This window comes from Enhydra lutris, unplaced genomic scaffold (assembly GCF_002288905.1).
Source record: "Enhydra lutris kenyoni isolate GAN:26980312 unplaced genomic scaffold, ASM228890v2 scaffoldscaffold31, whole genome shotgun sequence".
NCBI lineage: Eukaryota > Metazoa > Chordata > Mammalia > Carnivora > Mustelidae > Enhydra > Enhydra lutris.
The window spans coordinates 6693619-6711928 of NW_019154115.1; the positions used below are offsets into that span (position 1 = coordinate 6693619).

Below are 18310 nucleotides of genomic sequence, written 5' to 3' on the forward strand. Positions count from 1 at the left end.
AATTTTTTTTCTTATATACCCAATTCAGGTGCTGTTCATGCTCAGCATTTTTGGAAATATGCCATTAAACATTTAGCCAACGTGGTTTGTACATATTTGGAAAATTTGAAAACTTCAAAAAATAGTGAATACTTCTCTTGAAGTCACTAAATAGGACTCTTTAATTGTGAGGGTTATTTAGCTTTAAAATTTTTTAATTAGAGGAGAATCATGGGAAATCAAGAGACCTGGATTCTAGCCATAGCCCAGATTTGAAATCCTGATACCGAAGATCCTCAGCATTCGCTGGCTGTCGTTTCATTCGACAGCACGTCCTGGTCATTAAGAAAAGTGGGTGGGTGGTTGTGAAGGGACCAGAAGAGTGCATTGACACGTATCTTCTGTTGCTTTTCTGTCTTCCTGTTTTCCTTGCAACCTTGGAAATGCGTGGAAGTGATAGTTACAGGCTCTACTGGTGAGATATTGCTTGGACTATGAAGAGTAGACTCAAGTGGCAAAAGCTGCAAATTTGGAATCTTCTAAAATAATTGTCACCTTAACACAGACTTCGCAATGTATTGTTACCTAGCTTTAGAAACATGACAATAATTGATATGCCAAATACATCCATGATCTTTGAGTGGAAGATTTTCTTCAGATACCCCCTCTGCCTTGCAGAATCTGTAGCCTTTCTCTGGCTGCTGCTGCTGCTTTTTTTTTTTTTTTTTTTGCACCACAGATACCTAGAGCCCTTATGTGGCCCCCTGGTGAGCCAGTGACCAACCCCCATCTGACCCCAGGCTGTAATCCTATTTTAAAATGTCTCCTCTTCCTGGCCTCAGTAAAAATATCCATTCTCTTAGTCAACCTGGTGTTGATCTAATTTCAATAAACCAAATAAAGGAAGCTTAAGTTTGGGGTGAGTATTGGAAAGTGTTTGTATTTTCAGAGTATCTTACAAATTTGCTAACAGACTCAGTGGTATAAAGATATTGTGTATCTCTTTTTATAAGCACAACTATATCTACCTCCTTAAGAATATTTCTGCCAACTCCCTGTCAGCCAGAAAACCAAATGCGTGGAGTCAACTTTACAGCCATCTGCCATTAACTTACTGCCCCTGCCTCTTTCATAGTGGCGTGGTGCTGAGTAAAAGTGACACTACTTGGGTTGAGAATTGGGTTGTACCATTTATCAATGAATACCCAAAATAGAATTCCTTAAGGTAGGATGCTCTTTAGTATAGATTTGGGAGAAAAATTTCTTACAGTAAAATAGCAGATTCTACTTGCTTTAGATAAGGAAGACCTACATAAAATGCCCAAAAGTCTCAGAAGTATATGCATATTAAGTATAACCCATGTAATGATATAGAGAAATTGGAAATAACAAGCAATAGAAAAGGAATCCATGCTAAAAACAGTTTTAAACACAGAAACAGAACTTTAAAAAAAAATTTAGTTTTAATTAAGCTTTGTCGTCACTTTTCATTCCTACCCAATGCCATTTTTCCATGCTAAAATTTTAAGGTTATCCAAATATAGGCAGAGAGATGGAACTAAAAATTTATTCTGCATGTATAAATGCACTGAGGAAACGGGCAAAGAATTTTCCTAACAGCCCTCCCTGATTCCCAAGGCAGTAGGTGTGGAGGGGTCAGTATCACACAGCTGATCTGTCATTGGATGGGTGCTCTCAATACAGAGGAAATGGAAGATGTTTGTCCTCAACACTCTGACCACATTGACATGCCATTTAAAGATGTTAACTCTTAATAATGGACACTTTACCAGATTATTGATTATTTTCCTTATCAATTTATATAAGCTGAGCAGAAGCATTTCAACCTTGTACATTTTCTTTCAGTACTCTAGATCTGCTTTTCTCAACAAGTTTCTGTGAGAGAATGGAGCCCCAATACCCTACCTAAGTCAGTGGTTCTCACAGCAAGGTCCAAGGAGCAGTAGCCTTAACAACAGCTGGGAGCTTTTAGAAATCCATGAGAGACTATGGACTCTGAAAAACAATCGGAGGGTTTTGAAGGGGCGGGGTGGGGGGTGGGAGGTTGGGGGAACCAGGTGGTGGGTATTGGAGAGGGCACGGATTGCATGGAGCACTGGGTGTGGTGCAAAAACAATGAATACTGTTACGCTGAAAAGAAATAAAAAAAATTAAAAAAAATAGCTGGTAATTGATGATAAAAAAAAAAAGAAATGCAAATTCTCAAGCTCCACCTCAAACACAGTAAATCGGGATGGGGTGAGAACTAGCAACCGGTGTTTTCATAAGTTCTCCAGGTGATTTGAGGCACACTAAAGTCTGAAAAACACTATCTTAAGGCACCCATTGCATGTAATGAATTAACTTCTTTCGTATTCATCTGGGATGCTACTAGTTGCCTAGAAATATTTCAACCTAGTACAATTTCTTTTAGTAGTCTGTATGTAATTTTAGTTTTCAGACATTGTAATTCATGCTGTGAAGCTTGGAACATGGATCAATCCCTCTTCTTCTCCTCACCTCTCAACCAAGATTATTCCATCATACTAGTCTGAATTATTGGGTAGGAAAATTAAAATATTATTAGTTTTCTTCTTGCTATGTTTAAACACAAAGGCATATAAATTTCTTTCAAATTAAAATCTTAGATAACAGGTGTGAGAATTTCTGTCAAACTTTTAGATAGTGAATTTTCATTTTTTCAATGAGAGTAATCATTGTTTGTGTGTGAAGTTTTCTCTTTAAGTATGATAGACCACTGTTGAGGTGTTTGAATGCACGGGGTAAATAAAGGCCTCTTGTATTTTACAGTACCTATTTGTAGCTGCTTTTAAGGAATATACTCCTTTTAAAAGTCTAAGTGGTATAAACAACAGGCTTCAGGGATACCATCCTGCTACAAAAATTGCATTATATAATTCTTGTCACACTGAACTTTTTCATAGGAGAAGAAAAGGTTAACAATTAACAACGTAGCTCGAAAGTGGGACTTGCAACAGAATCGAATACCCAATATTGCTCCAAATCAAGATAGAAAAGTTTCTGACTCTCCTCAGGACCCCTCTCAGCTCCATGGAAGCACCGTCTCCGCATTTCCAGAGGAAACAGGGTATGCAATGGTATTCTTTCCAGGTACTAGTGTCTTCGGAGAACCGAATTTGGAGCAGAAATGGGAAACCATTTCACATAAAATTATTTAGAAAGAATTTTCTTAAGAAAACCTTCTGAGATTAGAAGTTTAAATTTAAAAGTGAAGACAGAAACACTGGAAATATAAATTGACCCTTAACTAAAACACCCTTCCATGGTTTCCTATTTTTCAGAGGAAAAAAATATCTAGATTATTTAACGTAGCCTAGGAGGATCTATTTCTTCCCATCCCATCAGCCACTGTTGCCATGCTGCATCAGTGGCTTGCAGTTCAGTTACTCCCTACCTCAGAGCCTTTCTCCTGCAAACAGTCATCCTGTCCCCACCACTACTTTCCTCCCCCTGCCCTAGCTGATGCCAGCCAGAAGGTCTCAAAGTTAAACCTCACATCCTCTGAAAAGCCTTCCCCAACTACCTCCTGCAGACTTGGCTAGATCGGCTGGATCAAATACCTCTTATCTCTCAGTACTGTGGACTTCCCCTTCTCAGCACTTACCATAGCCATAATTAAATAACTAGTGGATAGTTTCATATCTGTCTTCCCCACTGGAGTGTAAGCTTGAAGAGGAAAAGAATCCTGATTCTGTTTCTTGATTGTCTTGCTCTCTTTCATGTCCCCAGCAGCCAGCACAAAACCTTATTCCTAACTCATAGTAATTAAGCAATTTTGGCATAAAATTTAAATAATTACTCTAGCTGGATTCTATAATATCTATCTATCCCAGTGGCTCACAGCCTCTTCTACAACGTATGTGTCGCATAATATATAGCCCCTGGTTTATGAGCAAATTGAGTACACCATGAAGATTTTACATCTTTCTCTTCCTCTTAAGAAAGCATATTGGAATCAAGTAAATGAGAGATACAAAGCTTAAAAATGTATAGTTTATAATTTTAAAAACATATAATAATTTATATATTTATATAATTTTTAAAAAAATCTAAAAATCAAAGATAGAATGCATTTCCGTTTTGTTTCATTTGATGAAACTCCATTATCTAATGACCTTAACCAAATTCTGAAGCACACTTCATACTAAATGTAACTTTTCTTTCAAGTTTTCAGATCATAGTTTTTAAACTTTTCATATATAAAGAATGTCATGAAGAAAATAATGAGGCATTAGACTAATATTTTGGAAATTCTCTTGGAGTTAAAGAATGTGACATGTATTTAAACAAATGCACTTCAAAAATTTTCATTATAGGATTAATTTATATTGATCAGTGTACTTCCTTCAGCTCACCTGGGTATTGTATCCACATGTTAAACTTCTCAGCTCTTTGAGCTAGCAAAATAAAGTAAAAAGAAGAGAAATTTTAATTAAGTGATAATTTATATAACAAATATATATATTATTCTTATATTGCCCTAGAGCTTTCTTTAGTATCATTTTACTTGGTCAGAACTATAACACTTTAAAAAGTTAAAACTTTATAGCTCTGAGCTTTAGATTTATGAAATACTATACAAGTCAGTTTCTGACTGCTTTTTCTAAAAAACATTTTTCCTATCTTCCTTAAGAAGTTTTCTTACATCCAAGCTTATCCAAATTATTTTATACATTATATTCTAAAATTTTAATAAGGTTTTAAAAGTTCATCCGTTCTACATCAACTTTATTTTTATACATAGTGTTAGGTAAGAGTCTAACTTGATTTTATTTCAGTTCAATTTGGTAATAGCATTTTTAATTAAAGTATTCTCTTTTTTAATGAGAATGTCATTTTCATCTTAAATTACATTCCTGTAAATATTTGGATAGATTTCTAGAGTTTTTTTTTTTAAGATTTATTTATTGGAGAGAGAGAGAGAGAGAGAGCATGAGTGGGAGGGGCAGAGGGAGAGGGAGAATCTCAAGCAGACTTTATGCTAAGCACAGAGCTGGATGCAGGGCTCAATTTCAGGACCTTGATATCATGACCTGAGCTGAAATCAAGAGCTGGATGCTCAACAAACGGAGTCACCCAGGCAACCCCATTTCTGGACTTTCTATTCCATTTCACTTATCTATTTATCCGTTTTAATGACAATACCGAAACTGCTTGATTGTAGTGGTTTCATAGTAAGTCTTAATATCTATGTAGGGGAAATCTGCTTTCACTATTCAAAGTTTTAATTCTCACACACTTGTTCTTCCATATGAGCTTTAAAATCATTTCATCTACTGATACAACATTCTATGTTAATTATACTTAAGTGAACAATTATTTAATTAAATGGAAATGTTAAGAATTATATCTAAAGGACATTTAAGTTACTCATTTCAGAAGTATTGACATTCTTAAGATAATAAATCATCACTTTAAAAACCACTTTAAAAAAAAATGGTATATCTCCATTTTTTCAGGTCTTATTTGATATCCAGAGGGAACTAATTAGGGAAGTGTTGAAAGATTGAAGGAAAATTCTGAGGAACTAAATGAGGTTAGAGACCATGAAATTGCAGCAACTATAGTCAGAATTGTTGAATGATATTCCCGGAGCACAGAGTAGGTATAACAGTAGAGAAGCTCTATGTTTGTTAAAGAGTAAGGAGAAAAAGGATCAAAGGTAAAAGAATTAAAAATTCAACTAAAATGATAAAAGAAAGATATGATGGGTCATATGGTCTATGCTAGAATTTTAAAGTATTAAAAAATAGAAGGCTGCCAACAAATGAGGAGAAAATTTAGTATTTCTGAAACTGGAAGTCTAAATGAAGTTGAAGACAAGAAGCATATGAAGGAGTGAGTTGAAATAGTGGGTATTTATCGTCAGAGTTAAGTTTTGGGAGTTAAAGATTTTGAAGGTGGAACATATCTAAGAGCAATTTGGAGGCCATTATTGTGGCTGGTGTGGGTTGTTAGAGAAGAGTAGAAGTAAGAGTCATCAGAGAGAGATCATTTGAAGCTGTTATTGTAGATATTGAAGTTAGTGATGGTAGAGCTGGGTGTAGAACCAAGGGCCAGTGTATTCAGCAGTCATCGGCCTTCTGTCCTTCCAGCCTAAGTCATTCATTCTATGCTCTTGTTACAGGGCTGTTCACTGTTCATGTCTTACTAGGATTGGCAGCTACAGTGAGTGCAGAAGTGTTTTTGTTTATTAATTGTCACTTTTACCTGGCAAAACGATCTCTGATAGGTATGGATTGTAGTTAATATGATCTTCTCAACACTTTGAACTTTTTAGGCAGCTTATGGCCAAAAATTTTGTGACCCTCTAAAATAATTTAAACATATAGAGTCTTCATTTTTATGGTCTCAAAACAAGCATTCAGTTCCAAAAGAAAGAGGAAATACCTGTTAGTGAAAATTGTTATGCCTTGTAGTTACTGCCAAGAGTTTCAGAATTTTTATTAGAAGTTCCACAAAGTCAAAGGCCTTTTAAGCAAGAAGAACAAAGGAAGAGTTTGGGAGAGATGGGAAAAGTGATGTGTGGATTCAGTGGAGAGGATGTTGAGAACAGTAATGAATCACTGGAAAGGGATCCACAATTTCTGGCAAAAGATTTATTTTTACTGATGTGAGTTCAAAGTGCCATGGAGACACCATTACATTATCTTGGTCTGATCCTTTTAATGACTTAAAACTATGACATCAAGGAGACAAAGATGATATTTGAAGCCAGAAAAGTAAAACTGTAAAGACAGCAAATTATTAACAAAACGTTAATGCAAAATTACTAATAACTTCTAGTGGTAATAGATAATTTCTTCAACTTAGTTTCAATTGTCTGATTCATGTAAAATCTCTTACATCAGAAAGATAGAAATATTTCTAAAAGAGCTGATTAAACCTTGTATGTGTATATACCAGGGACTCTTAGTGGAGTATCCAGACTGACTTCTTGAACTTTTAAGTTCTTATTTTATACTTGAACTCTCCACACCATTTGAGATAGCTGACACTCTTCATCTTCAAAAGCTCTTTGCATTGATTTTTTCTGATAGCGTATTCACCTGATTTTCCTTTTACTTATATGGCTGCTGTTTTGTTTTTTTGTTTTTCTTAAATAATATCTTGCTAACTCATTTTCAACCAAATCTCTAGCTGTATATTATGCTTTCTCAACTTATAATGTTTAGATAGACTTTTTTGCTATAATAGACAAGGATTCACTCACTTGTTATCCCCCCAACACTATATACCTAGAGTTCTTTTATTGGTAACTTTTGTAATTTACTATAATTAAATCTCTATTTCTTGTTCCCTTGTGCAAGATGAGTCTACCCTTTACTTCTCCCACGTTTTAGCATTGCAACTTTCTATGAGCTATATTTTTCTGGTTTTCTAGTGATTTCTTTATTGAAGAGTTTATTAATTTCCATATACTTGTGAATTTTCCAGATTTCTCTCTGTTATAGATTTCTAGTTTTATTCCATTGTTTTCAGAGATGTTTTATGTGAGACTTTTTTGTGGCTTAACATATAGTCTATTCTGAAGAATGTTCCACGCACACTTAAGCACAAAAATTCCAATGTCAATGGGTAAAGTCTTCTATGTATGTTAGATCTAGTTGATTTATAGTGCTCTTGAAGTCCTCTATTTCCTTATTGATTTTTCTGCCTAGTTATTCTATCCATTATTGCAAGTAGGGTATTAAAATCTCCAACTATGATTGCAGAACTGTTGCTCCCTTCAATTCTGTCAGTTCTTGCTTTATATATTTTGGACGTTAAGTGCAGTATGTTTATAACTGTCACACCTTCCTGATGGATTGACTCTTTTATCGATGTAAAATGTCCTTCTATGTCTCTTATAACACTATTTGACACAATGTCTCTTTCGTCTGATATTAGCAGCCACTCTAGCTCTTTTGGTTATCATTTGCATGGAATATCTTTCTCCATCCTTCCAATTTCAATCTGTTTGTGTCTTTTATTCTTGTAGACAGCATTTAGTTGAGTCTTGTTTTTGAATCCATTCTGCTAATAACCACCTTTTAATTGGAGAATTTTATCTATCAAATCATGATAAGGAAGCACTTAATTCTGTCATTTTGCTCTTTGATTTCTGTCATATGTCTTTTTTGTTCCTCAATTCCTCTACTACTTTTTTTGTGTTCAAGGACTTTTTAGTGTGCCATTGTGATTCTCTTCTCATTCCTTTTACTGTATCTACTTCTTAGCTATTGTCTCAGTTGTTACCCTGGGGATTACAGTTAACATCTTAATTAATAATATAGGTTAATAATAATAATAGGTTTACATTAATACCAACCTAGTTGCAATAATATATAAAAATTTTGCTCCTATATAGTTTCACTATGTTTAGGTTATTATTGTTGCAAATTTCATCTTTATACATTATGTGTACATTAATATAGATTTATAATTATTATTTTATACATTTATCTATTAAATCATATAGAGAAAAAGAAGATTTACCAGTCAAAAATAGTTATACTGGCTTTTATATTTACCTATGTAATTACCTTTCCTAGTATTATTCATATGGCTTTGAGTTACTCTCTAGTGTCCTTTTATTCCAATCTAAGTGACTACTTTAGCATTTCTTGTAGGGCAAGTGTACTAGCAATGAACTCTCACAGCTTTTGTTTATCTGCGAATGTCTTAATTTTCCCATTTCAAAAAAGTGCAGCTTTGCTGGATACAGAATTCTTGGTTGCAAGTTTTTTCTTTCAGTACTATAAATATAGCATCCAGCTGTCTTCTGCCCTCCATGGTTTCTGATGAGAAATTGGCTGTTTTTGTCACTTCTCCTTTGCTATTTCAAGATTCTCTCTTTGTCTTTGCCTTTCAACTATTGGAGATGACCGCTTACGAAAGAGCTTAACAAAGCCCTTATTCCCCCAACCATCTCCTTCCCCAGCCTCTTTTTTTCCCTCAGGCTTTTTGCTCTGTCTGTTGTTTGTCCTATGTGGTGCACCTAATACACTTTCATGTTCAAATGTTTTCAACATAATCTCTTCCAGTCAAACGCCACCTAAGAAGCCACCACTGCCTACGGCAAGCTCTGAGGCATTTGAAACAAAGGCAGGCTCTTTAGTTGATCCTTTAGGGAACCACTAAACATGTCAAAACACACAACCCCAAGTTTTTGAGAATAAAGTATGTATTGCTCTTTCTGGAACCTACATGAAGAAAATGGCTGCCATCTTCAAAACCACCACTGAGCTGGGGAATAGGGGATGTTAACAGGGTAAGTCACAGTGTACAGAACTCTCTTATTGAAATTTGGCATCTTTTTTCTTTGCTACACATTTCTCTGGTTGTTATAAATTTTTTGTTAGATTTCAGAGTTGTGAAAAAGTTGACTCTGACAGCTTTTGCTAGCATATTTATTGCTTTTGTGGAGGAAATGACCTGTAGAGTTCCCTATTCTACCATTTTCCCTGATTGGAACCCCAATTTTGCTATATTCTATGAGCTATACTTTCACATTTCGATTTTAATATTATTTATGTCTTTTCTATAGCCATAACATTGTCAATTGCTAGTTTCTAAAATTGAAAACTAGTAACAGTGTTTTAAGTTTCTATGATTATGTAACTGTCTTACTTGAGCATTAAGTAGTGTACTATAGTTAAATTTCATTTTCTGCTTCCTAAACCATTCAAGGGAAATACTCTTAGCATCAAATCAAATGGCTCCCTCTTCACCACACTTCAAAACATACTACACTTCAGTTTGCTTCCCATTTGAGCCATGCTTTTCTTACATAGTTTGTTTTTATCTAGAGTTTCAGATTGTCTGTCTGAATTTGTTTTTGTCTGGAATTTCAGATTGCCTATCTCAATTGCCTTTATTATTGTTGTTGTTGTTGTTGTTTATTAAACAAAGAAATTTGTGCACCTTCTTGTTTATCTATTGAATGGAATTTACCCTTCTTGAAGCCTGCTATCTGCCTGACCTGATTTAGTCTTATGATTTCCTTTTGGACCATTGTTTACAGTTTATTATTTTACTTTGTTTTATTTTATTTATTATTTTACATCATATTACTAATAGCTTGTTCTTGCCTTGTATCTTTCTAATATCCTCAAGCACTTCTGTCCTCAACCTTCTAGGTGGTAGAGTTACTCAGATGTTAGTCTTGAGCCTTCTTTTCACTCTCTGCTTTCCCTCAAGCAATCTCATAATGTCTTTGCCTTTAAATAACATTTGTATCTTGAAGATACCATATATATATATATATATATATATATATATATATATATATATACCAATATATATACCTTCTTTTTTATGGTTTACCCATGTGGGTTGTATTTAAGCAAAAACAATCCTGTACTACGTTGAGATTATTAAAAATCCTCCCATTTTGTCTTCCTTAAGATTTAAAATTTGGCTTTTCATATTTTAGTTTTTATTATACTTGTAATTGATTTTCAAGTTTGAGATTGAGGTCTAATTTGTTTGTTTTTCTCCTATAGGAATAACCAGTTGCCCCTACCGCTACATATTGAGTATTCTTTTCTTCTCCCACTGATCTGCAATGCCACTTGGCCTGTGTTATTGACAGTGGGAGAAATGGGGGTAGGGTCCTTTTACAGATCTTCAATTAAAGCCCCTGTATTTAGTCTTACTTCCATTCCCGTCTTCTATCATATCTGTTCTTTCTTTTCCAAAAGTCCTAATGGGCAGTTTGGCTGTCGTCTTTATTCTTGTCCCTAGTGCATATTCCAAGCAATAACTTCCTTTGTTTTTCTTCGTCTTTCAGCATTCTTTACTTTCCAGCTTACAGAAATTTTCTGAAGCTTCTTACAGCAGATTGTCCATCCCCTACCCCCAGCTGTTATACTTGGCTTTTGTGGGTTTGCATCAGAATTACTTCAGTGGGGTTTTAGAGGGAGATTTCAAACACATGTGTTCAGTTTTTGTGCTAGGTTATCTGAAAGTACATAGTGAAATGTTTTAAATTTTAGAAGTTGTGTTACTATATTCTCTGTCTTTAAAAATATAATTAAATTTCATCTTTCTAAAATGATATAAGCCTTACTTTTTCTGAAGGTAGAAAGCTAGAGGGTCACAAAGTTCCTTCCTGAGGGTTTCAATTTGTTTTTTAATGCTACATAAGTTTTTCCATTTTCAACAATCCCATTTATAGTCTTTAGTTTTTCATAATGCCAAAAAACTGGCTAATTCTTGTGTTAGAGTGTCTCTGACCTTTGGCTTATGGGTGTGTAACTAAATGCCTGGAAACAAGTATCCATGAAAAAATTATAGGCACATAAAGAGAGGAAATTCTGTAAAATTTTGGTATATCCCATTAATGATTTCACTTTTCACTGTACTTGGGACAGCTCTATAGTAAAACGACATATTGCAGATTTCTTTCCCCTGCCAGAAATGGGAAAGTACTTGGTGTAATGTTTTCTTTGCTTACATTGGATGCATGCAGTGAAGCTGGTTTATTTTTGGTAATTTCCTGTCTATGAAGACTGTGGTACTTTAGCCAACACTACCGTAATAAAATATAATGCTTAAAATGAATTTCCACACCTATGAATGTTGTAATAGAAATTCATAAAATACCTTATTATAGGAATCAGCACCACTTATTCATCGGGAAAAGAATCTTCCGAAATATTTTAAGTCCTTCTGTTCTAGCTTGTTATAGAAAGCCTAAAGATTTTTAAAAACACACCAAAAAACCCTGTAATCCTCTGAAATATTGTCTTTTTCTTCCATCTAGGCATTTAAGAGTATATTCTTTTTTTACTGTGGCTTTCAGGGACTCATTACTTTATTGCATTAAATTAATTACCTGCCTTTTCATAGAGTCCTATTTTTTTTTTAAAGATTTTATTTATTTGACAGGCAGAGACCACAAGTAGGCAGAGAGACAGGCAGAGAGAGAGGAGGAAGCAGGCTCCGCATGGAGCAGAGAGCCCGACGTGGGGCTCGATCCCAGGACACTGGGATCACGACCCGAGCCGAAGGCAGTGGCTTTAACCCACTGAGCCACCCAGGCGCCCCCATAGAGTCCTATATTAATCAAGAAGGCATAGAATATTTTTCTGACTCATTCTATATAAAGATCAAGTTAATTAAATGAATATTTGTACTTGTAATTAACCACTTGATTGTGAAGGTCTTGAAGAGAATTCCCATTTGATGGCAGACTGCCTACTGTTTTATAAATATTTGAGGTGGGAAATATACATGGAAATGTATTGGGCTTCATGGGAAAACAAATTTTAAAACACAGATCCTCCATAGAAGAATGCCACCATTTCTCAGAATGTTAATTTAGAGTAGACAGGGGTTGAAAACAACTTGATCCAGTCGCCTCCTCTAAAAACTTGAGCCACATTTGATTCTTTCCTCTCCTTTATTCCCCAATATCAGTCACTAAGTTCTGCTTTTATTTTTTCTTAAACATGTTATATCTATGTTCTCTTCTTTTACTAATAATAATCACTAAATTGTATTGAGCTGAGCATGAGATACGGTTTTAAATATTTCTAGTCTATAACAACCTTGAAAAAAATGTATTATTATCACCATTTATGTACAAGAAACTAAAACTACAAAGAAACTAGATTGCTTGCTCCCGAAGTCCTCTATTTATCACTGGCAGATCTGGGATCTGAACTAAGGTCTGTCTGGTGTTCTTGCCCATTCCATTTCCACCACCATGACCTCCTCTCTCTAGTCCACATCATAGCACAGCTTTTCCTACTAATCTCTCTCCAACCCACCTCTCCCTGCTACATCTTCCACAAAGCTGGCCAACTTATCTCTCCGAGGTAGATCCTTGAGGATCAAGAAATGTCTAGTTCATCTTTGCAACCAGCACCAACACTTCACTTCATGCATGGCACATTGAAGGTGCTTAAAAATGTGCATCAAATATGGCCCCATTACCTTTTTCTTTTGCTCTTTTATTGCTTTTTCTGCTCCTCAACTTTATAGGATAAAATCTGATGTTTCAGCTTCATCTTCAGCTATGACTCTTCCGTGTGTTTCAGTGTTTTAGCCATATTGAAATTGTTTGTACCTGAATATGTTTTATGTAATTAGGCTTCTATTGCTTTCTTCATTTAGTTTTTCTTACCTGAAGCTTGCTTCCTTCTTCTACTTCTGGTGATATTCTACTGTTCCTCTTTGAAGGACCAGTTCAAATACTACCTCCTTTTGAAAACGGACTTCTCCCCACTAGAAAAATTCCTTCCTCTGTATTCTCATAGTATATCATTTAAATACTCATTATATGAAACTGAGCATATTGTATTATAATTAATATATATATTTGTCTTGATCTCTAGCTTCATTCATATTGGGTCCTCTTTAAGGGCCAGTAAGTCTTCATTTATTTATCTTTATATCCCCAGTGCCTGTCATAATACCTGACACATAGTAAGTTCTACAGATAAACCTATTTGTTTAAGAGAGGTTGAGGTCATTTCAGTTTAATTATATTTCATGTGTTTCTTAAATTAATTGCAGAGTATGATTAGAGCAGTTATATTTCTAGGACTATAGCCCTATAATCCTAGTGAGGACTATAAAAGTGAGGAAAAGTTTTGATATACTCAATTGTATGTGATTGCTCTATGGAATGTCCTTATCAATACAGATGAATTGGTTGCCTATGCCAGAATCCTTAGCAGTGCCCTGTGTATAATGGACTTTCAGCAAATGTTTGCTGAATAAATGAACAAATGAAATAATATGTATGTATGTATGTATGGCTGCAAAAAAATGTGGACACACCAGCCAAGCACACAAGGAAAACTGGAGAGACAATCCCCAGCATACAAACATTTTTAGTAAACTTTACAAGTAATTTTTTATGCAAATCAGAGCATAACTTCCCCGAAGAACAAGTTCCTCTACTCTATAGTGGCCAGAGTTTGAGGCAAAACTCAAGCCTCGTTCAGAAAATAACTGAAATGGGTTAGCTCTTATGTGACCTGTTTAACAGGTGCTACATTTCCTGTTTGGAAAGATGAACCTTTCTATAGCCCAGAAAACCCACCATTTGTTTTTTACAGGATGCCCATGTGAAGTCTTTAGAGGTTAGAGATGATTTCTGCTTTCTTTTGTAACCGTATTACTATTTTGCTGAGTTTAGGCTTATTTATTATTTCACTTATTTTCCCAATAGTTTGCTTGAGAAAACTTTATGCAAAATAAATAATCCCTTTCTGATGAAAGAATTTTATCTTGGAGTTTATATTCTTTAACTTTTAATCATATGGAGAAGAAAAAGAAAGGCAAGATACTTCCAAAGGATTTATTCATAGTTCTGATTCCTTATCATTTTTACATTAAAATGATCTTGGTTTGGTGGGTATCATGGTCAGTAGGCATCACTGTATCAACTTGCTAGGGTTTTCGTTTGTTTGTTTCTTGACCTTATTTCTTCATTATTTGCCTTTGCCTCACCTGAGAAAACCTGGCTAACCCTTATAAACTGTATCTGTATCAATGATTCTGTCCCTTTGCTCAAACCACAGCTTATACTCGGAACACCCTTCTTGAGATTCAATAGGTGGTCATTAAAAACTTCATAATTATCTCACTTCCTTAATTCTTTCAAGAAATATTTACTGAACACAACATGTGCTAGGAGCTGTGCTAAATGCTGGATCTACTAATGCGTCAAAGTTGGAGAGCCCAAGGATCACAGTGTTTGGTGAGAGACAGACAAACAGGTAATCACCATACAGTGTGCTAAGTGCTGTAACAGGGGTATGCACTCTTCAGCAAGCTTTCTCTATTTCAGCGGCAGTGAAATAGAACTCTGATCCTTTATCTTATTCCAGAAATGATTGTGTGCCTTACTTAGCTCAACACAAAGCTATCATACAAAGTACAATATAAGGAACTCTTAATTCTGTCTTATTTTCCTTCTGTTATCAGCTTTTACCTATATAGGATTATACGTTATTCAAATACTACTGCTCGTTGAATGTCTAACTACTGTCATATAATCATTGTCTTAAGCACTAGTCTGGCAAAAATAAAGACTCTTTGTATTTTCTTGGTTGCGTAGTCACTTCAAATTGACTATTATTACCCAGCTTGTCATTGTATACACAGATGTGTTACAGGTTAACTGGTGCCTCCGACAGAAGTGCACATTGTCCAGTAAAACATAGTAAAACAACAAGGTAATTGTTTGTCAGTCTTCTCCTCCAATATCAACAATATAAAAAATTTGAAGATCTTTAGTAATTCATTTATTTAACACACATTGTGGAAAGCCCATTACCAGGCCCCAGAGCCCCAGAGATGAGGAAATAATAGTCTTTAGCCTCAAGGAATTCACTGGTAGAGAAGACAAATTGTAAACATATAATTATGATGTAGTAAGAGAAGTAATATATTGGAGGAATATATAAAAGTTCACAGGAGCACAAAGGAAGGCAAAGTACTAACATTAGTAAGGGCAAATAAATACCACTAGAAAGCAAAAATAGCAGAATGAAAACGTAAAGAACAAAGGAAAGCACTGTTTGAATTTTAAGATTGGAAAATAAATAGTTATGTCTCTGTTCACAAATCAGAAAATTTGAGTTGGATTGAGCTATTTCTTTTCTTCTCTGGCTATCATTTGGGTACCTTTTGCAGAAAATGTAGCCCCTGCTTTGGAAATAGCAACAGTTATCATTTTCAGCAGAGTATGTGAAGTGATTTTGTGTATATGTGTGTGTGTGTATACATATGTAGAGAGAGAGATTAAATAGTGAATTATTTCTCATCATTTTTTATTTCAAAATGGAGAAGAAATCTTTATTAATTTTACTTCTTATAACTGTAGTATACAATTGAAAATGTCAGACAACATTGAGGTTTTAAAAAATAGGAAGTTGAAGTTACCCCTTAATCTAGCTTCTGAGAGGTAAACTATTGTTAACAGTAATTATGTGTCTTCCCAAGTGTTTATAAATATATTTTTATATTATATGGTTATTAATATAGAAATAGTGTTTGGTAAAATGCAGGGTTTTTTTCTGCTAGAGAGTGGAATACTTTATAGATTAGGAAAACATATTTGTACTAACATGAAAAGATATCCCCCCAAAAAAAGATATCCATGATATACTAAATCGATTGTTTTAAAACTAAATAGGATATCCATTACCTTTAATTGATATAAATAATTTGGGTTTAAAGTGGTCTTTTTTTGTTCACATGTGCCTCTTTTTGAATTAAAATGTGTAACTAGAAGAATACAAAACTTCCCAATATCCTACTGAAATTTAATCTTTTGTGTTCTGGGTTTAGTTATTGAAGCAAAAAAAAGAAAATGAATATAAAATTTCAAATACCTTTGCCAAAACAGGGTTTTATTATCTATTATTTACTTTTCATGATAAGACTTTCATTAAAATTATATGTTGCATTTTCCAGGTCTCTGGACTCAGGACTCAGCAATGCTTTACAAGGTTTATCTGTCACAGATACACACCTTGTTGAAGTGGATGGGGACACACTTTCACTGTATGGCTCTGGAGCCCTGGAATCTCTTGATCGGAATTGGAGTGTTCAAACAGCAGGAATGGTGACAACAGTGTCCTTCACTTTCATAGAATTTGATGAAATCGTCCAAGTGCTTCCCAAATTGAAGATTAAATTTCCCAATTCTCTGGTAAACATTTCCTTTTAGTAGTATATTTGAATAATTCTCAGTCATGACTTGTGTGTTCAGGCCAAAGACCTGTTTTAACTTTTATTTATGCAGTTTCTATCTGGCATGGAGACCAAGGTTTTGTGTTGATTTTTCTGGATCTGGGATTTAAATTAGTATTCATAAATGGCCTTGCAGTTTTCTGTTAATATTAGAAATTATCTCTCAAATGATTCTTTATGGAGTATAAAGGACTAATATAATTTTATTCGAATTATGTGTTGCCACTTTACAAAGCATTCATCAGGACCTCACCTAATCCTGTATTATGTATTCATTTATTCTACCTGGTATTAATGGGACATGTACATTTATAGAACATTTTTACAGTAGTTCCCTAACAACACTTAAAATAATTTTAGTAGCTCACTTAAAATTAGTTCAAGAAGGGGAAAGTGGTTGAATAGGAAGAACCGAAGTTCACCTTGTCCTGTGGATATAGCTAAAAAACACCCACATCAGTGTAATAACCCAGAAAATGACCTGAAGACTGGCAGAACAGACTCTCCATGGCTAAATGTAAAAAAGAGGCCACGTCGAAAAGGGTAGGGAAGGCAGAGACGGGTTGGAAGATAAACAGACCCGTGGAACTGTCCATGGGAGAAGAGAGGAACAGACCCGCCTGGCAGACAACCCAGGCATGGGGATGTGCACTGGGAAGATGAATCCCTATCACATTTGGCTCTGAAACCCAGAGGGGCCTAACTCCATGACTTCTTCCAACCAATAATGCTTAACACCTGGAAATTTAAAAATAAGGGAACTCAACTCTGGGAGAGCCAGTGGACAAGAGAAAACTGAATTCCCACCCTTAAAAAGATAGCACAACAAACCTCTCCACTGACATACAGTATAGAAGCAGCTGTTTGAAAAATATCTGGGATATATGGGAAGGAGATGTATTTACTGGTCTCAGAAGAATATGTGCCAGAGGGGCAGGGATCTTTTGGAGACTATTCCAAGAACAAAAGAGCTGGCAGGTGACATTTCCCTCTCCCACTCCACAGCCTAGATACAGATACCTGCAGAAACTAGCACAACACCAACATTCTCCACCTACTTTGTGAACAACATGCCCTATCCCTGCATACTTCTATGAACATGCCCCCTCCATCCTAGCCTGGGCAGGAGGTTTCCTGAGTTGCTGCAGGTCCCCTCCTGCAGTGGATGGATGCAGACCTTGCTGGCACCATAAGCCCTGCAACTGCACTCTCCCACAGGACCTGCCCCTCTCATATAGCCCATTCAAAGCGGTGCCACAAGCCTGGCACTGTGCAAGCAGTCCCAAAAGGGGCCAACACCACTCCAAAGTAACTCCTGCCCTGGGCAGGGGGAGCATAAACATAAAACCAATCTGTGGCATGAGCAATGGGTGGGCGCAGATACCGGGTCTGACTGAAGGCCTTGCCTCCCAAAAAGGTGCTTAGGGGACAACACAGGGAAAGTGCCCTGCAGTTCAGTGCTACTGTGTCTCTGACAAACACCTGGTTTGACTCAACTCAAGCCCATGGTGGCCTCAGACTGGCCCACTAACAACACAGGGACTAAACTCTGCCCACAACAGGCAAAGAGAGCCATTGCAGATGACTGGAA

At 35.5% G+C, this 18310-nt stretch overlaps 1 protein-coding gene across 2 annotated transcripts in view; it reads left to right on the top strand.

Annotated features, from left to right (window-relative positions):
* The window catches only part of LOC111153209 (leucine rich repeat containing 49), a 155583-nt gene that overhangs the window by 107057 nt on the left and 30216 nt on the right, over nt 1–18310 (top strand). For both annotated transcript variants that reach the window (XM_022512090.1, XM_022512089.1), the window contains 2 exons: nt 2925–3088; nt 16441–16678. In XM_022512090.1, coding sequence (XP_022367798.1) covers nt 2925–3088; nt 16441–16678 — 402 coding nt within the window. The remainder of the gene's footprint in view (nt 1–2924; nt 3089–16440; nt 16679–18310) is intronic.